The sequence below is a fragment of the Bidens hawaiensis genome, unplaced genomic scaffold (assembly GCF_021521415.1).
Source record: "Bidens hawaiensis isolate Kalapana, Puna unplaced genomic scaffold, B.hawaiensis_p1.1 tig00035550_1, whole genome shotgun sequence".
Classification (NCBI taxonomy): domain Eukaryota; kingdom Viridiplantae; phylum Streptophyta; class Magnoliopsida; order Asterales; family Asteraceae; genus Bidens; species Bidens hawaiensis.
In genome coordinates, this window is record NW_027505376.1 from 173,056 (window position 1) to 191,840 (window position 18,785).

At 37.0% G+C, this 18,785-nt stretch overlaps 2 protein-coding genes across 2 annotated transcripts; both read right to left on the bottom strand.

Annotated features, from left to right (window-relative positions):
• Positions 1-2,087: 2,087 nt before the first annotated feature.
• Positions 2,088-4,180, bottom strand: LOC143612786 (protein IQ-DOMAIN 5-like). Its single transcript, XM_077086686.1, has 4 exons — positions 4,092-4,180; positions 3,783-3,995; positions 2,925-3,038; positions 2,088-2,435 (listed from the first exon to the last, which is right to left on the bottom strand). Exons 2-4 carry the CDS (start codon positions 3,894-3,896, stop codon positions 2,331-2,333), a joined length of 333 nt encoding a protein of 110 aa, XP_076942801.1. The 5' UTR covers positions 3,897-3,995; positions 4,092-4,180; the 3' UTR covers positions 2,088-2,330.
• A 10,250-nt stretch (positions 4,181-14,430) lies between these two features.
• Positions 14,431-18,376, bottom strand: LOC143612791 (outer envelope protein 61-like). The gene is made up of 10 exons (XM_077086689.1): positions 18,183-18,376; positions 16,366-16,596; positions 16,206-16,262; positions 15,968-16,096; positions 15,711-15,788; positions 15,551-15,621; positions 15,403-15,452; positions 15,127-15,313; positions 14,565-15,031; positions 14,431-14,486 (listed from the first exon to the last, which is right to left on the bottom strand). Exons 1-10 carry the CDS (start codon positions 18,261-18,263, stop codon positions 14,431-14,433), a joined length of 1,407 nt encoding a protein of 468 aa, XP_076942804.1. The 5' UTR covers positions 18,264-18,376.
• Positions 18,377-18,785: the final 409 nt, after the last annotated feature.

Here is an 18,785-nt window from a genome sequence, read left to right on the forward strand (position 1 = left end):
TATTTTTCTTGTAGTTTAATATAATAACTGAATGTCAAGTTTATTAGAATGGTCAGTATACATCTGCCACATTTTGACATAAGTTTGAATCTGTTTGTAGTATAAGTGTCAATGGATTAAGTCTTTAGTTTTTTTTTTGTTTTTTTTTTGAACATATATCTAGAGGTGCACAAACCGGGTTTTCTAAATACCCGGGTTCGGGTATAGAACCGGGTTCGGGTATGACCGGGTATTGGTAATAATCGGGTAGGGTTCGGGTCGGTATTGTCTCTAAAAATCATACCCTATGCATCGGGTTCGGGTCGGGTATAGAACCGGGTATTTGAATACCCTATTATCGGGTATTGAAAAAACTCTATTTACGGGTTTTTTCGGGTTTTTTTCCGGTATTTTTTTATATAGATTGGATTTTTTAAAAGTTTACACTTTTTAGGGGTATTATTCGGGTATTTTTAAGGTATTTTTTGGGTATACATTGAGTATTTGAAATACCCGGTTTCGGGTATTGGAAAACCTCGGTTCCGGGTTCGGGTATTACCGGGTACAAATCAGGTTTTCGGGTATTACCGGGTACAAATCGGGTCCGGTTCGGGTTTTAGTGACAAAATGCATACCCTATCCGTACCCTACGGGTAGGGTCGGGTTCGGGTATTAAAAACCCGAGTATTAGAAAAACCGGTTCCGGGTATTTATTTCGGGTCCGGTTCCGGGTTCGGGTTTTTTGTGCACCTCTTGATATATCTGTTAAATATTCAAACGACCATCAATGAACATCAAGGACATAAAAAGTTAAAAGAAGTTTTAATATAAAAAAGAGAAAATTACCCCTAAAGCTAACAATGTTAATTAACAGTAGGGTAAACTAGTACAGATCATAAAAAAGAGTAAACTAGTAATTCCACATTTTCAGGGACTCAAATTGTTCGTTGTTGAAACCACATGGACTCAACAAGTTCAAAAAAGTTTTCAGGGACTAAATGTGCCTCCGCACTGAAATCACAGGGACGCAAATAATAAATTTCTCTATGAAAAACAAACAAAGTTTGGAAATTTTCTGTTGGTAGATGTGTGTGTTTGTGTTTTTAATCTTTAACATAGAATTGTACATATACAAATTTAAGTATAGACCTACATGCATGAGCCTCCATAATCACACACAAAACACATGCATGTATACATATAACATAAATATAAAAGGAGTACATATTTAACCTTTTTAAAGTTGTACAACAAAATCTCTTCAAGATACTTGCATTTCCAAATTCCAACTATGTAACTCACTCAATCTATAACACCAATTGATTATTTGTTGCTACTTACAAATATATCAAGAAACAAAAATTACAAGATTCCCAAATGAACCCAATGATCTTTTCCATCTTTATGATAATATTATATCTATATACAAACATAGGCTCGTCAAACGCTCAGTCTTCTTGCAACAGATTTACCAGTTTGACGAGTCATTTGACCGCCGAGACTTTGCCTTGTTTTGCCTGTTCAAATATACAAAATTCACACTTTTTTTTGTCATAAGAGTAAACTGTGGTTTTCACCCTTGTGGTTTGTCCAAATCTGCGGTTTTAGTCCAATAATTTTAAATTTGCTATTTTCGTCCTCGTGGTTTCATTTCACGTGCAATTAAACCTGAATTCATTAACCCCGTTATGTCTGATCGTTAAACTCATTAGCATGCCCCTCATTTGTCCTTTTTTTCCCCAAATAAATCTCAGATCTAATTCTCAAGCCCCCTCATGTGAGGGGCTAGGGTGTATTTGGGAAAAAAAGGACAAAACTGCCTATCACGTGGAGGGCACGCTCATTGGTTTAGCAATCAAACTTAACGAAATTAGTGAATTCAGGTTTAATTGCAAGTTAAATGAAACCACAGGAACGAAAATCGTAAATTTGAAACTATTGGACTAAAACCGCAGATTTAGACAAACCAAATGGACGAAAACCACAGTTTACTATTGTCATAATTACATAAACAATAACAGTGTGAACCTTGAATAAAACTGTTAAAGAGGTATGGACTAACCATTATCAGGCAAAGCACATCGCTTATTTTCGTTACTATGGAGTCTAGACCCGACACCATGTCTCAAGGTCGGCTCATTGACCGAGTCAACGAACAAGTTTGACTTTGTATTGACACACACCATGTTAGGTAGTTCTAATATACTAGTTGACCTTCTATAGAAAGAATCAACACCATGTCTCAAGCTCGGCTCATTGACCGAGTCAACAAGTACTTTGTCTTGTTTAGCCGACCCGTTTTCATGAATCTTGATATCATCTCTTGTATTAATGTCAAGAGAACGGTTTTCCTAGGGACGAACCGCCATCCATCTTTCCAGCCAGTTCCAACCCCAGTTACTTTTATCGGGTTCAAATCCAGAGTTGACTGTTTGTTGTCTTGACCTCGCCTGCCACTGCAACATATCAACAAATACAAGTAACTCATGTGCATTATAAGTATCAGGGTAAGGTTCATGTACAATTTAAATTTTAACATGAGAACGTAGGAAATAATACTAATTTATAAAAAAAAATGAGAACGTAACAAACAATACCAACTACAATACCAATCTACATAAACAATGATTTATAATAACTAAGAAAAAAACCTAAAAATTACAACAAAAGAATCAAAATCAAGAACAAAATAATAATAGCAAATACTTATAACAGCAAAAGAAAAAAATCTAATAATAACAACAAAATATAAATCAGCAATTACTTATAACGTCTTATAATCGAAAATTAGCAAATACGAACAAAAAATAACAGCAAACACCTATAAAAATAAACCTAATGATAACAGCAAATTGGTTCTCATTGTTTTCAAGTTAAAAATAAAATGTATTTGATCCTGTTTCATAAGTATCATACATTTAAGATTTCAGAATATTTAATGTTACCTGATGAGCAAGAGCATACGCCCTGGCTCGCTCACGTTTTGCAGCCGCTTCCTGTCTTTTTATCAACTTCGCTTGGATTTCTTCAACCGAACCAACACTATCACACCATCCTTCCTGTCAATAAAATAAGGTATATTGGTTTTAAATAATCCCAACTGTCACATTTTGGTTGCTGTCGGTCCTAACTAACCAAAATGGCTGGTAATAATCCCACCTTTTAACATGTTTGCTTCCAATAGTCCACGACTAACGGAAGCGTAACTCCGTTAGTGTCCGGTCGTCCAGAAACTCATTTTACGCTAGAAAACTCAACCTGAACACCACCGTTGACCACCACGGTAGTTCTAGGGTTCCAGCGACCTCAATAACTGGGACTTTTACTAAAAATGTTTCTATAGGTCCGGTCTAAAGTTACAAAGAGGTTTGGGCCGAAAAAGTTGAACTTTCCGACGGAAAATGTTTTTCTGGTGACCATCAGGGTTCAACGACCTCAATAATTGATGTTTTTACTAAAAAAACTTAGTTTTTCTGCAAAAAATTTTTCCAATGACCAGAGACTAACAGAGTAACGCTTCCGTTAGTCGTGGACCATTGGCAATAAACATGTTTAAAAGTGGTATGGTTCACTAGCTATTTCGTTAGTTGGGACCGACAACTACCAGAAAATGATAGTTGGGATTATTTAAAACCAATATACCATAAAATAATAAACAGATAAACAAAAAAAGTGGGTAACGGGTCAAAACAGGTTGAGGTAACACCGTGTTTATATTCGTGTTGAGTTGACTAGAAACACTTTTTGTCCATATGTTTGACTCATTAAAGATGAAAGTTTATGAAACTGTGGAATATTTTTACCTCAACTTCTCGAACACGGGCCTCATTTTGAAGCTGCGGCTGGGCCGGTTGATCTAACGAAAGGCAAGCACGCCTAGCCTTAACACGAGCCTGAACTCTAACTAATGCTTGCATACACCGAAGAGTTATCGCAGCTTGTTTTCTCACAGCATGCCCCCTCACAAGTGCTTGCAGTCTCACCAACCCTTTTAAAGCGCGCAGGGCCCGCCTAGCCTGCATTTGATACAACTTAAAATTTAAATATTAAACTGTAAGGAAATATTATGTACCAATGATAAAAAAAATAAAAAATAATAAAAAAATCATTACCAAAATTCCTCTAAAAGCGGTTTGGATTCGTATAGCTGCCCATTCTTCTCTAGTTTGTGATCTGGTTCCGGACGAATCTTGAAATTTGAGTGAAGTGGAGGGTACATTGTGTAAAATCCCGAAATTTCCAAAATGATATTAATTATATTACTTAATAATAGAGGGAAAGTTGACTCGGGTTCGGGAAATAAATAATAGAGTAGGAGTTGGTATGAGTCGGGCTAGTGTTGGATTATTTGAGATGGGTTAAATGAGAATGGGATTTCAGGGATATAAATACCCCCAAAATCCCAAGAATATCTTCATTTACATCTATTTCTTCACACTCAAAACACACACATTCTAACCGATCAAGATTCGAAGCCGAGACCCGAGATTTTGTTGATAGATCTGAGTTGGTAAGGTAAGAACAAATCCAACAAAGCTAATATTACTGAAAATGGTTAGGATTGGATGGGTTAACCGGACCCGAAACCCAAACTGCCCAAATCGGACCCCTAAAACGTCGATTTTAGGCCGATTTGATGGTTGGGATTTGTAGGCGCCGATCATACGATTCCGTGGGTACCAAAATCGAGTTATTTGGCTAAGAAACGAAGGATTTATGGGCAAACAGATCTGCAGCGCGATAACTTCGCCTGCAAGATTAAGTTCGCCTGATGAACTTCGCCTTCAAGCGTAACTTCGCCTTCAAGCGTAACTTCGCCTTCAAGCGTAACTTCGCCTAAGGATAACTTCGCCTACGGCCAAGTTCGCCTAAGGATAACTTCGCCTGAAGCCAAGTTCTCCTAAGGATGACTTCGCCTGAAGCCAAGTTCGCCTAAGGTTTAACTTCGCATGAAGCCAAGTTCGCCTAAGGTTTAACTTCGCCTGAAGCCAAGTTCGCCTAAGGTTTAACTTCGCCTGAAGCTAAGTTCGCCCGAGGGTTAACTTCGCCTAAAGCCAAGTTTGATTAGAAAATAATTTATAAAGCGATAAGTTAAAGTAAGCTAATACTAGGCCACCAGATTAGATCAGACGAGTATTGATACGTGTAACTTGTACAGTCAGGAGCTCAGATAGAGAAGGGATTTACAGCTATCAGAAAAAGAAGCAGAATTCAGGTGAGTTTCTAGCCCCATTCCTTGTTATGTTTTCGGGGCTGTGTGCATACTCGATGTGTTGTTAATACATTTATCCTAAGTGATAAGTGTATGTCATATGTGATATGTGTGATAGATATGAATGATTGTTTGTCGGTACGCGAACGATCTTCGGATATTGCGCGTACTGTCAGGTTAAAAATAAAGGTACGAATATTATATATCGAAGATGTATGAATATTTCAAATGAATACTTGTCGGAGCGTGAACGATCTTCGGATATTGCACGTAACGACAAGGGGTATGGTTGTTAAATGAATGAGGTAAAGAATGCCTAGAGTGTTCTTATATTATAATGTAAGTATGTGTATATAGGTACACGAATGGCATGTGAGTTCTACGTTCGACATAGTAAGTTAGGATGGCAAATCCCTCTAGCTTCTGTCGGACATAGACTCGGCTGGTAATGGCGTAGTTAAGGACTGCGAGCCTTATACGTGAAGTAGATGATATATGTAAACGTAGATAAGGACTGCGAACCTTATACGTAATGTAGATAGGCGTCAGCATAGGAAAGGACTGTGAACCTTATACGTGCTGTATTTGTAGCATAGGGTAGGACTGCGAACCTCGTACGTGCTATGAATTAGGTTGCAACATAGGGAAGGAGTGCGAACCTTGTACGTGTTGTGGATGTAGTTCAGCATAGGAAAGGACTGTGAACCTTATACGTGCTGATTTTGTAGCAAAGGGGAGGACTGCGAACCTCGTACGTGCTATGAATTAGGTTGCAACATAGGGAAGGACTGCGAACCTTGTACGTGTTGTGGATGTAGTTCAGCATAGGAAAGGACTGTGAACCTTATACGTGCTGATTTTGTAGCATAGGGGAGGACTGCGAACCTCGTACGTGCTATGAATTAGGTTGCAACATAGGGAAGGACTGCGAACCTTGTACGTGTTGTGAATGTACTATGGTATAGGGAAGGACCGCGATCCTTGTACGTACCATAAATGGTGAACATAGGTAAGGACTGCGAACCTTGTACGTGTTCACGACCTTGAGTACAGGTATAGACGGTGAACTATGAACGTACTCTCGGTAGACTGAGGTTAGTGATTGTAGATATGTATGTATGTATGGTAGCAAGTATGTATGTAGAACAGAAGGGTAACTAGTGAAGTATGGATATGTACCTACGGATATGTGTGTATGTGTATGTATTGTATGGCGTTCGATTAACTAGAACTCACTCAGCGTAGCTGACTTTTAGTATGCACGCAGGTGAGCTGATTATAGAGTTAGCATGAGGATGACACACGGCATGGATTGAACGGCTGGCATCTGAAGAAAGAAGTAAAGATGTTTTAAATATAAAGTTTTGTGTTATGGTATCAAAGAAAAGATTTAATGTTTTGTAACAAATGATTGATGTTTTATATTCCGCGAAAAGTTTTAATAAACTCTGATTTGAAGAACTGTGTTTATGAGTAAATCCGACGCTAAAGTAGGGTCACCGGGTTCGGGGCCTTACAAGTTGGTATCAGAGCATAAGTTCAAGAGATTTAAGCATCCTACATGCTTAGACTCGAACAGAGAATGAGATTTAAGTAAGAAAGGAAAGAAGATGCCAGTCCAAGAATGCCATGTGTCGCTCAAGTAAGATCAGTAAAGGTAAAGTGTATGATTAAATGATATATGTTAAGGAGAAAGGAAAGATATGTGAACGACAGGGATAGGAATAATTGATTGTTTGATTTGACTAACTGCTTAAGTAGAACCAGCACAAATAAACTCATAAAGGGAAGTGTATAGGACACGGAAAGCAACGTGATCAGCTAGTCACAGCTGGCCACTGTTATTACCTGTCAGCCTTGCTATCCTTGTACTATATAGTTCCTTGAGTGAGGATGTTTGTGTTTTCCCTTTTAGAATACTAATGGCTGGAGCAAAAAGGATTGTTGGTAAGGGAGGTCACACTGGACGTCCTCTTGGAATACGCGTTGTCCGAGAACCTTCTGAAGAACTAGTTACTACCACGAAAAAGGATAAAAGTGAAACTTTGCAAGGACCAAGCAGCAATGAAGGGTATCAGCTGGATCCTGTTACTCAATTTGCCATTTCTTACGCTGTAGCTGCTGCAGAGAAGAAATTTCGTACTGACAAGTCTGCCGAAAACCATGCAAGGGCCACTGAGAAGGCAGGAGGAGACGGGAAGAAGGGTGATGATGATAAGGGAGGAGCGAAAGGAACCAAAGGATCTGTAGATGTCGTGGAGTATGCGGGGAAGAAGATACCAAAGGACGCGGGAAGGGAAACATGCAAAGTGTGCGGGAAGATGCACCTAGGAGAATGCAAGGCTGGTCCAAATCAGTGCTACTGATGTGGGAAGAAGGGACACATAACTCGTGATTGCACCGAGGACCAGAAATGTTATAAGTGTGGTAAGTCGGGTCACTTAGCTAGGGATTGTGGGGGAGCAAGAACGGTGGGGGAAAAGAAGGAAAAGAACCCAACCCCAGAACCAGAGGAAGCCAATGAGGTGGATCCACGCAAAAAGAAGGCAAGGCAAGAGGGGTTCACTGCTTGTGAAAAATGTGGGAAGAGACACCCCGGAGAGTGCAGAAAGGGATTAGGTGTTTGCTACAGGTGTGGAAGAGCAGGACATTCCTCTTGGGAATGTGATGATTACCATAGGTGTCACAACTGTGGAGGACGTGGGCACCTAGCAAGGGATTGCAAGAAGCCAAAGGGAGGACATGAAGGAGAAAAGAGTGCTTGAGGTTTAACAGATTCCTCCGTATGCTTAGAGAAGACATTCAAGAAGGCTAGATGCTAGCCATAAGTATTAAATCTATGTGTAACTTATTGATGACTCGATGCGTGTTGTTTTATGTTGAAATTTATACTGGTGTTTATTAATTATGGTACGAATTGTCTGAATGCATGTTAGTCATGATAAATTGACATGTTGTGATAGAGTGTCGACTTAGGCTTTAGCATTAATATGATATAAGACAAAGCCTCTTAAAGATCGAAACGAGACTTGGTACATCGAGGGCCTCATGGACAAGCTACCTTAAATAGCTAATACACATGACCACCATTCGATGACTGCAAAACCGGAAGTAAGAAGGGTAACATAGAAAACGAAGGCGATTCAATAAAGCGTGTAAATATAAGAAGTTTTCCTTTTATAGGGAATAAGTTAGGTTTCGGGGACGAAACCTCTTTAAGGAGGGAAGACTTGTAACATCCCGAAATTTCCAAAATGATATTAATTATATTACTTAATAATAGAGGGAAAGTTGACTCGGGTTCGGGAAATAAATAATAGAGTAGGAGTTGGTATGAGTCGGGCTAGTGTTGGATTATTTGAGATGGGTTAAATGAGAATGGGATTTCAGGGATATAAATACCCCCAAAATCCCAAGAATATCTTCATTTACATCTATTTCTTCACACTCAAAACACACACATTCTAACCGATCAAGATTCGAAGCCGAGGCCCGAGATTTTGTTGATAGATCTGAGTTGGTAAGGTAAGAACAAATCCAACAAAGCTAATATTACTGAAAATGGTTAGGATTGGATGGGTTAACCGGACCCGAAACCCAAACTGCCCAAATCGGACCCCTAAAACGTCGATTTTAGGCCGATTTGATGGTTGGGATTTGTAGGCGCCGATCATACGATTCCGTGGGTACCAAAATCGAGTTATTTGGCTAAGAAACGAAGGATTTATGGGCAAACAGATCTGCAGCGCGATAACTTCGCCTGCAAGATTAAGTTCGCCTGATGAACTTCGCCTTCAAGCGTAACTTCGCCTAAGGATAACTTCGCCTACGGCCAAGTTCGCCTAAGGATAACTTCGCCTGAAGCCAAGTTCGCCTAAGGATGACTTCGCCTGAAGCCAAGTTCGCCTAAGGTTTAACTTCGCCTGAAGCCAAGTTCGCCTAAGGTTTAACTTCGCCTGAAGCCAAGTTCGCCTAAGGTTTAACTTCGCCTGAAGCTAAGTTCGCCCGAGGGTTAACTTCGCCTAAAGCCAAGTTTGATTAGAAAATAATTTATAAAGCGATAAGTTAAAGTAAGCTAATACTAGGCCACCAGATTAGATCAGACGAGTATTGATACGTGTAACTTGTACAGTCAGCCGAGCTCAGATAGAGAAGGGATTTACAGCTATCAGAAAAAGAAGCAGAATTCAGGTGAGTTTCTAGCCCCATTCCTTGTTATGTTTTCGGGGCTGTGTGCATACTCGATGTGTTGTTAATACATTTATCCTAAGTGATAAGTGTATGTCATATGTGATATGTGTGATAGATATGAATGATTGTTTGTCGGTACGCGAACGATCTTCGGATATTGCGCGTACTGTCAGGTTAAAAATAAAGGTACGAATATTATATATCGAAGATGTATGAATATTTCAAATGAATACTTGTCGGAGCGTGAACGATCTTCGGATATTGCACGTAACGACAAGGGGTATGGTTGTTAAATGAATGAGGTAAAGAATGCCTAGAGTGTTCTTATATTATAATGTAAGTATGTGTATATAGGTACACGAATGGCATGTGAGTTCTACGTTCGACATAGTAAGTTAGGATGGCAAATCCCTCTAGCTTCTGTCGGACATAGACTCGGCTGGTAATGGCGTAGTTAAGGACTGCGAGCCTTATACGTGAAGTAGATGATATATGTAAACGTAGATAAGGACTGCGAACCTTATACGTAATGTAGATAGGCGTCAGCATAGGAAAGGACTGTGAACCTTATACGTGCTGTATTTGTAGCATAGGGGAGGACTGCGAACCTCGTACGTGCTATGAATTAGGTTGCAACATAGGGAAGGAGTGCGAACCTTGTACGTGTTGTGGATGTAGTTCAGCATAGGAAAGGACTGTGAACCTTATACGTGCTGATTTTGTAGCATAGGGGAGGACTGCGAACCTCGTACGTGCTATGAATTAGGTTGCAACATAGGGAAGGACTGCGAACCTTGTACGTGTTGTGGATGTAGTTCAGCATAGGAAAGGACTGTGAACCTTATACGTGCTGATTTTGTAGCATAGGGGAGGACTGCGAACCTCGTACGTGCTATGAATTAGGTTGCAACATAGGGAAGGACTGCGAACCTTGTACGTGTTGTGAATGTACTATGGTATAGGGAAGGACCGCGATCCTTGTACGTACCATAAATGGTGAACATAGGTAAGGACTGCGAACCTTGTACGTGTTCACGACCTTGAGTACAGGTATAGACGGTGAACTATGAACGTACTCTCGGTAGACTGAGGTTAGTGATTGTAGATATGTATGTATGTATGGTAGCAAGTATGTATGTAGAACAGAAGGGTAACTAGTGAAGTATGGATATGTACCTACGGATATGTGTGTATGTGTATGTATTGTATGGCGTTCGATTAACTAGAACTCACTCAGCGTAGCTGACTTTTAGTATGCACGCAGGTGAGCTGATTATAGAGTTAGCATGAGGATGACACACGGCATGGATTGAACGGCTGGCATCTGAAGAAAGAAGTAAAGATGTTTTAAATATAAAGTTTTGTGTTATGGTATCAAAGAAAAGATTTAATGTTTTGTAACAAATGATTGATGTTTTATATTCCGCGAAAAGTTTTAATAAACTCTGATTTGAAGAACTGTGTTTATGAGTAAATCCGACGCTAAAGTAGGGTCACCGGGTTCGGGGCCTTACACATTGGCAATATATGGAGCTGCATTGCTATGCAGATCTTCAACTAACTCTGCATGAATAATATTATTATTGATCTCTACAGAATTCTTTCTCCGGTGTCGAAGCTTTCCAAAGTTAAATGTTATCTGAAACGGTTTTTACACATGATAAATATATATACGATGGTTGCAGAAGTCGTAAGGCGCCTCAGATCTGTTGACTGAGGAGTTGTGAGTACTCGGCCTAGGCGGGGACTACTCGGACATAGTAAATTATAAAAAGATTAATTTTCAGGAAATTATATGCATGTCAAATATCAAAAGTTTACTACTATTTATAAAAAAAAACATGAATATTAATTTAAAAAAATATACACATTCAAATAATAAATTATTTAAAAAATTCATATTCTTTCTTTAATATTATAGGCATAGTAATTATTTAATTCTCGTCTTCCAAGATGTCTCCATGAAAAAAGCGAAAATTGGTGAAAATACGTGAAAAACAACGAAAATCGGTGGAAAACAACAAAAATCCGGTTAAACTGAGTACTCTGCCGCCTAGACCGATATTACAACACTTACTAGAATATACATTTTATACTAACATTTCCATTATCATCCGGCTTTTCGGTTTTCTTGATACCAAGGAGTGTTTTAATCCACTTTCCCCATGTTTGTATCTTTAATCTTTATTCAATCCTGCCATCAAAGCTTCATAAATATCAAAATAAAAAAGGTATATTGGTTTTTATTAATCCAGACTATCATCTTTTGGTCACTGCCGGTCCCAACTAACGAATTGGTTGCTGACGGTCCCAACTTTTAATGTATATGTTTCTAAGGATCCGCAATTAACAGAATCTTAACACCGTTAGTTGCAGGTTGCCGGAGAAATGTTTTCCCCCGGAAAACTCACATTTTTGGGGCAAAAAATGTGACATTTCTGTCCAAATACGTTTTACCGGCAACCTGCAACTAATGGCGTTAAGATTCTGTTACTCGCTGACCGTTAGGAACAAATACGTTAAAAGTTGGGACCGTCAGCAGCACCCAATTCGTTAGTTGGGACCGGCAGTGACCAAAAGACGATAATCAATATTAATAAAAACCAATATACCAATAAAAGATAATAAGAAACTGAAACCATAAAAATGAAAATTTAAGGTTTGAGACTTACTTAGTGTGCCACATAGATGTGAATTAGAGTAGTAGGAAACTATGAATAATAAGTGGATATGAAGTGGTTGAATGGACATGAATGAGAGAATGAAAACTTAGAAGGAATCACATGCATTGGTTACTTACACACAATAATAATATGAGGTAGTGTAAATTGTACTATATGGATTTTGTTTTATAATAAGGTTTTGTCACACACAAAAATGCCAGTGTTGTGGCCAAGCATTGCATGTGACCACATGTGGAATCACAAATTGTTATTGTCTCATGGCTACAAGTGTAACTTGGGGTTTACAATTTTATCTTGAAATAATTTATATCTATAAAAGATATTGTTTTTATGATTTTTTTTTTGGTTTTCTATTTTAAGTGGTTTTATATTGTTTTCAGCAAAAGATTATGTTTTCTAAACAACATTGTATTTCCCTTTTAAAATATTTCCAGCAATTTCTGTTATCTTTAAAGCATACATAAATTGTTTTGTAAAGACACAATATAATTAGGTGTGTGCATGGGTCTATTTTGATCCAAACCCATAACCAAAACTGAGATGTTGGTTAATGGATAACCATAACCAATCGGTTATGGCAGTTTCGATTAGTCGGTTTTGAATGTTATACTTACAGCGGGTCGGTTAATTATGAATTTGGGCCTAGCTAAAAATAGCTCAACACGGCCTCTTGGAAATGAGACACCTTACATCACCTGGATAACATTGGGCCAAAATCATGTCAAGATATCCACTCTAACCTCGCACACACTTAAAATCATATAACTCTAACACAACTCATTTGACCCAATTATTTAAATATGTCAAACGGATTGATGGTTAATAATCAAGTTGTGAACACGTTAATCAGTTGGTGGGTTGTAAAAAAATGGTTGAACACGCCATTAACAGGTTAGTAGGTTGACCTTTTTCGTTAAACAGGTTGGCAAGTCGAGTAATCCCGCTCAAGTCTTCATTTTGTATACGAATAGGGGGCTTCGTCTTTAACCATACAAATGTACCAAAATATCTGATATAGCATAACTAATGTACCTTAACATAGTAACATACCACACAAACAGAGACCAACAGAAACAAAGGCTTTGTCAAAGATGTTAAGATATTCTTTACTCTTACAACATTAATCGACGAAAAGAAAAATGTTGCATTTAGTATTGCTCTTTTAACTGGACGCTATACGGTTTGCTATGAGTCTTGAGTTGGTTAAAATAATATACCAGTTAATTACCAAAATAGCCCAGCCAATGGACAAAAACCGCAAGCAAGAGCATTGTTATTGCCATAACTAACCCATTCCTTCCAAGTAGCCAGTTTTTTGTATTTCTTGCACCTTCAGTGATTCTTTGTATTCTATTTGCCCATTTCATCTGTCGAAACACGAGATTTAAAGAAAACACACACAAGGCTACATGCATTTTAGTCGATTTATATAGGGTCGTAAACAAACCGAACGAACACAAACAAGGCCTTGTTCGTGTTCGTTCGTTAAGGAAATAATGTTCACGAACACTTACCGAACGAGATTTTATGTTCGTTTTTGTTGATTAAGGAAATTAATGTGTTCACGAACATAAACGAACACAAATAAAATCGACAGAGCCTAGAGATTAAGACCGATGTATTCATCAATCTGAATAATGAAAGCATGTAAACGAATTGAACGAACACGAACAAGGGCATGTTTTTGTTCGTCCATTTAACTTTAAGCGAACATGAACACTTAATCGAACAAGTATTTATGTTCATGTTCGCTTATTTAAAAAATGAACATTTGTGTTCGTTTATGTTCGTTTGTTTAAAATCTAAACGAATATAACTGAACAAAGATAAATGAACATATATGAACACAAATTAACAAATATAATACTTTAAGTAGATGACTCATCCAAATAATATTTAATTATTTTTCATTAATACATAAACAAACATAAATAAACAGACAGAAACAAACATAAACGAACTTCTTGCCAAACAATTCACGAACAGTTCACCGAACGTTCGGTTCGTTTACAGGCCTAGATTTATAAAATAAATAGTACAAGTTATAAAGCAGTTCTTGCAATTCTCAACATATGAAACAATATCAATATATCATAGCCAATAATATGTTGAGAACTGCAAGAACTGCATAATACATGTCTGCATAGTGCTTTGAATGTGATACATAAGATGATTATGTAACCGTCATGCTCCAGCTACTTTGATCATCTTTTATGCACTATGCACAAGTGCAATATTAAACATATTATTTGTTATGAAATGAACATGATATTTACCATTTTATCGAGGCTCTCAGGTGATAGAGATGACATTGCTTGATGAGCTCTTTCCGCATCTTCCCGTGATAGTTTAAGTCCAAACTGTTCACTCATGTTTGTCATCATGTCTGGACTCATACTTTTCATCATTGATGACATCATCTACAAAAGTTAACCACATATCGTGTTAAAGATATACAATTAGATACGAGATAATATAGCAGTAATTAGTGTACTCACGCATAGCGGGATTATTCAGTTGGCTCCTAATTTGATCCTGCATATCAAAACTTGAACTACTATTACCGATATCATCATTAAGTGTTGTATTTTCGCATCTTTCTTGAACTTCTGAGCTCACATTCAATCTGGATCCATTAGATTGTAAACCGCCATCTGTTGAAGATGACATTTTGAACATTGTTTGGAGGTCTTCTGGTGGCATCTTGTTCATCATATCAGTTGCTGTTTTAAGCATGTCAGGTGTGACACGTGACACGCCTGGCCCACGATTTGAGCTGTTTAACGGGTTATTCCCCTGAAAGGAAGCAGCCATTTCAAGCATATTTTGGAATTCTTCTGGGGGCATATTGGTAATTACATTTGAAGCAGCTTTCACCATATCAGGAGATATCCCTTCAGCTTTTCCACCACCAACAGATGCCAGAGTTTCTGGATCAGCTTGAGACACAAAATTTTGAAACGATCTACAAAACGAACATCGATAAGTGCGTGTTCCAAATGAATAAAAGATAAAATCTTGGAACAATGGGGACTAAAAAAGGTTATAATGTATGCAGACCTGATAGATTCTTTGTCATCTTTAAGAGATTGGAGATACTCGGTATTGGTTGGAAGATACTCACTTTGACTATCCGTTTGTTTGCTAATTTCCTTTGTATTTTGGGAAGAAGTTTCTGAAGATGAAGTTTCATGCATTGTAGACAAGGGAATTGGGACCTCATCAGTAATTTCCTCTATTTTTAAGCCTGTTAAAATGCATACAAAGTCTTAGAAGAGAGATAACTTAAAATGATTCAGTCAATATTTATTTATTATTCAGCAAAACACAAAGTACCCCTCGGTATATCCTCGCCACTGTGTGCATTCAACTTTTCCTCGGCATCCCTGTATAATGAAAAAAAGTATGAAACTGAGAAAAACATTGTACAATGATAGAAAAATAAGATAAAAAAGAATATTCCAACGAACATCACAACATGTACCTTAAAACATCAGCAATAGTTTCATCATCAGGAGAAAATTCGAGTGCTTTTTTCAAGTCTGACACTGCGTTCTAACAATATTATGAATTCCATCAGATTGATAGATATAATAACAAGTAAAGTAACATAATGATATAAATATGATTTAAATATTACTCACTTCAAGTTGCCCTAAACTTTTATATGCTTGACCTCTCCTGTAAAGAGCTTTAACATTTTTAGTATCAGTTGCCAATACCTGAAAAAATCCGAATATAGGAGCATTTATCATTATATCATTGATCTCCCAATGGTTTGATGAAAAAAAAAACATTTATTAAATCCCTAATAGAACTATACGTTGATGACCAGATTATGCCACGATGATAAAATAAAATGAATAACATAAATCTTGAAACAAATAACTTTTGCACATACCTCAATACCTTCTTTTATGCACTCGTCAAATTGGCTTGTCTTTAAGTAACATACCATCAAATTAAGAGAGCAGGCCAAAAGAAGAGTTCCTCCTTTAGATGTGGGTACATCTTTTACATTGTTTTTTGCCTGGTTAACATAAATACATAAACAGATGAAACAATTAGTGTTGAAAGCTTACAGATGACATTACATATGTACATCAGATACATAATGAAAAAAGGTTCAGAATGCAAACCCTTAAATACTTCTCCAATGCCTCATTGTACATTCCCTGACTGTGAAGCTCGTTCCCCTACCAAAACGGAAATAAAGCCTTGTGATCATGCTAGTTATCTTGGAATAAAATAACTTATGGTTCGTATATAAGACCGGTAAGAATATCAACAGTCAGTTACCTTTTGCTTCAACATTTGGGCTGCACTTAACTGATAGTTTATTTGTGCATCCGCCCTGCTACTCATAGCAACAAACTCCTCGGGTGTTGAATTTGCCATCTTGGCACCAATCTCAGCCATTTGATCTGGCTGAGTATACTTCAGCTGTTCTGCAGCACGCCTCAAATCCTCAGGTTTCATATTTTTCATGCTATTGGACGCCATTTTCATCAACTCAGGATTAGACATCATCTGCAGTTTCACACATCACCAGATAAATTAAATAAAGATATGTATGCTTGCAGTCGTAGGGCTGTAAACAAACCATATATTCGGCGAACTGTTCGGCAGGAAGTTCGTTTAATAAATAAACGAACATGAACAAGAAATTTGTTCGCTTAACTAAATTAACGAACACGAACAAAGTCCATGTTCGTTCAGTTGTGTTCGTGAACGTTCGATAACATGTTCGTTTACATTCGTTTAAGTCCGTTAATGTTTGTTTGTTCATTTAAGGTTTTTTTATATTTTTTAGTGACTTTTGACTTTTCTAATCTAATCATATATATTTAAGCAAAATTATTAACTGTAAAACAAAAATATATATAAGTATTGTATGATTAAGTTACATGTAGAATTAGTATATAAATACGAATGCTGAAAAAACACCAACACAAACTTGTAGCTGGACCGAACCTTTGACACTGACCATTTGCGAACCGTTTTCATTTCCTTAATGAACAAACACGGCCAAGAAATTTCATTCGGTTTGGTGTTCATGAATCTTTCGCTTGTCCAATAAAAGCTTAACAGACAACCACGAACAAGGCCGTGTTCGGTTTTTCACTAAAAAGTTCATCTCCTTAATGAACGAACACAGACAAGATTTCGTTCAGTTAGCTGTTCATGAACCATTTGCTTGTCCGATAAATGCTTCACGAACGAACATGAACAAGGCCTTGTTCATGTTTCACAAAAAAGTTCATTTCCTTAATGAACGAACATGAATAAGAAATTTCATTCGGTTGTTCGTGAACCGTTCGCTTGTCCAATAAAAGCTCAACGAACGAACATGAACAACTCCTTTTTCGGTTCGGTTCGTTTACAGGCCGGACCAAACCTGTGACACTAACCATTCTCAGTTAGCCAAATCAAATAAAACATTGTTTGTGTTGATGAACCGTTCGCTTCTCCGATAAAGGGATAACTCTATAGAATAGTAACCAAGTTTGGAAATTGTTCCAATCAGGTCACTCATAAGATCTTTTGTTCCAATCAGGTCACTAAAGTTTCCTTTGTGTTATAATCCTAGATATTTTACCTGAATAGCATGTTATGTAGGTTTTTTTTTAAATAGTTTGACGTTGGGCAAAATATTTTTTTTAAATTAAAAAAATTAGTAAAAATTGAGAAAAATAATTTTTAAATTGCAAAAAAAAAAAACTATTTTTTTTTTGCAATTTTTCTGGGTTTTTTTTTTTGCAATTTTTCTGTTTTTTTTTTTTCATTTTTCGCAGTTGATTATTTTTTCTCAATTATTACTAAATTTGTCAAGCTTGGTTACTATTATTCTCTACAGAGTAATCCTTCTGATAAAAGCTTAACTAGACGAACACAAAGTCACAAACAATGTACATGCAACAAACCAAATGCAGGTATAACTGATTTACATCTATAAGTATCACAATTATACATAATAATATAATGTCACCAAATGTACATGCATCAGGCTAAATTAAAACACACATGACCTAATTTAGGAACAAATTGGCTTAATTAAACTATAATTGTTTTCTCAGTTAATATTATTAATATTAATATAAAATAAAACAATGAACCTGTTGTTGGATCCTGGATAAGTCTGCAGGTGACATGCGACTCATTTGCTCTTGAGCCAGTCGGATCATCTCCGGATCCATAATAATAATAATAATAATAATAAAAGTGAAGGTGAATTGAGATTGTGTGATTGTTTGCGTGTTGAACAAGAGATTCAATTGATAATGTGTTGCAGAAAATTGAGAAGTTTGTTAGGTTTCATGTGTTCTGAATTGAATTGTTTCGTTTGTATGTATATATGAGTTACCACGTGGCAACAGAAAGAAAATATTATTATTTAATTTGTTCAAATTTATATAATAATAAAAATGGGAGAAACAACCTTTAGTATCTTGTACATTGTGCATTCAAGTTTGTATCATATTATATTTATTTTTATATTTCATTTTTTTACTTTTGGTCCCTACACTTTTTCATAGTTTACAAATAAGTCACAAAATATATTTTTCCACTTTCAACTCTGGTGCCATATGCTTTTCATCGTTTATATTTTTTTGTTTAACGTTTATGTTTGTATTTAACGAGTTAACGCGCTGCAACGCATGCGTGTGATTGAATGTTATGTCTATTTTCCCGTTTAACAGCTCAATCGCAACGCGTAA

Bases quoted from the DNA above. Each gene is read 5' to 3' on its own strand.
- LOC143612791 (XM_077086689.1), bottom strand. From the start codon at position 18,263: ATGGATCCGGAGATGATCCGACTGGCTCAAGAGCAAATGAGTCGCATG. The intron at 15,622-15,710 runs GTGAGTAATATT...TAATATTGTTAG, and splicing joins AAAGTTTAGGGCAACTTGAA to AACGCAGTGTCAGACTTGAA. The intron at 15,314-15,402 runs GTACTTTGTGTT...GCATTTTAACAG, and splicing joins TGGCGAGGATATACCGAGGG to GCTTAAAAATAGAGGAAATT.
- LOC143612786 (XM_077086686.1), bottom strand. From the start codon at position 3,896: ATGCAAGCATTAGTTAGAGTTCAGGCTCGTGTTAAGGCTAGGCGTGCT. The intron at 3,039-3,782 runs GTAAAAATATTC...TTTTATTGACAG, and splicing joins CCCGTGTTCGAGAAGTTGAG to GAAGGATGGTGTGATAGTGT. The intron at 2,436-2,924 runs GTAACATTAAAT...GATATGTTGCAG, and splicing joins CGTATGCTCTTGCTCATCAG to TGGCAGGCGAGGTCAAGACA.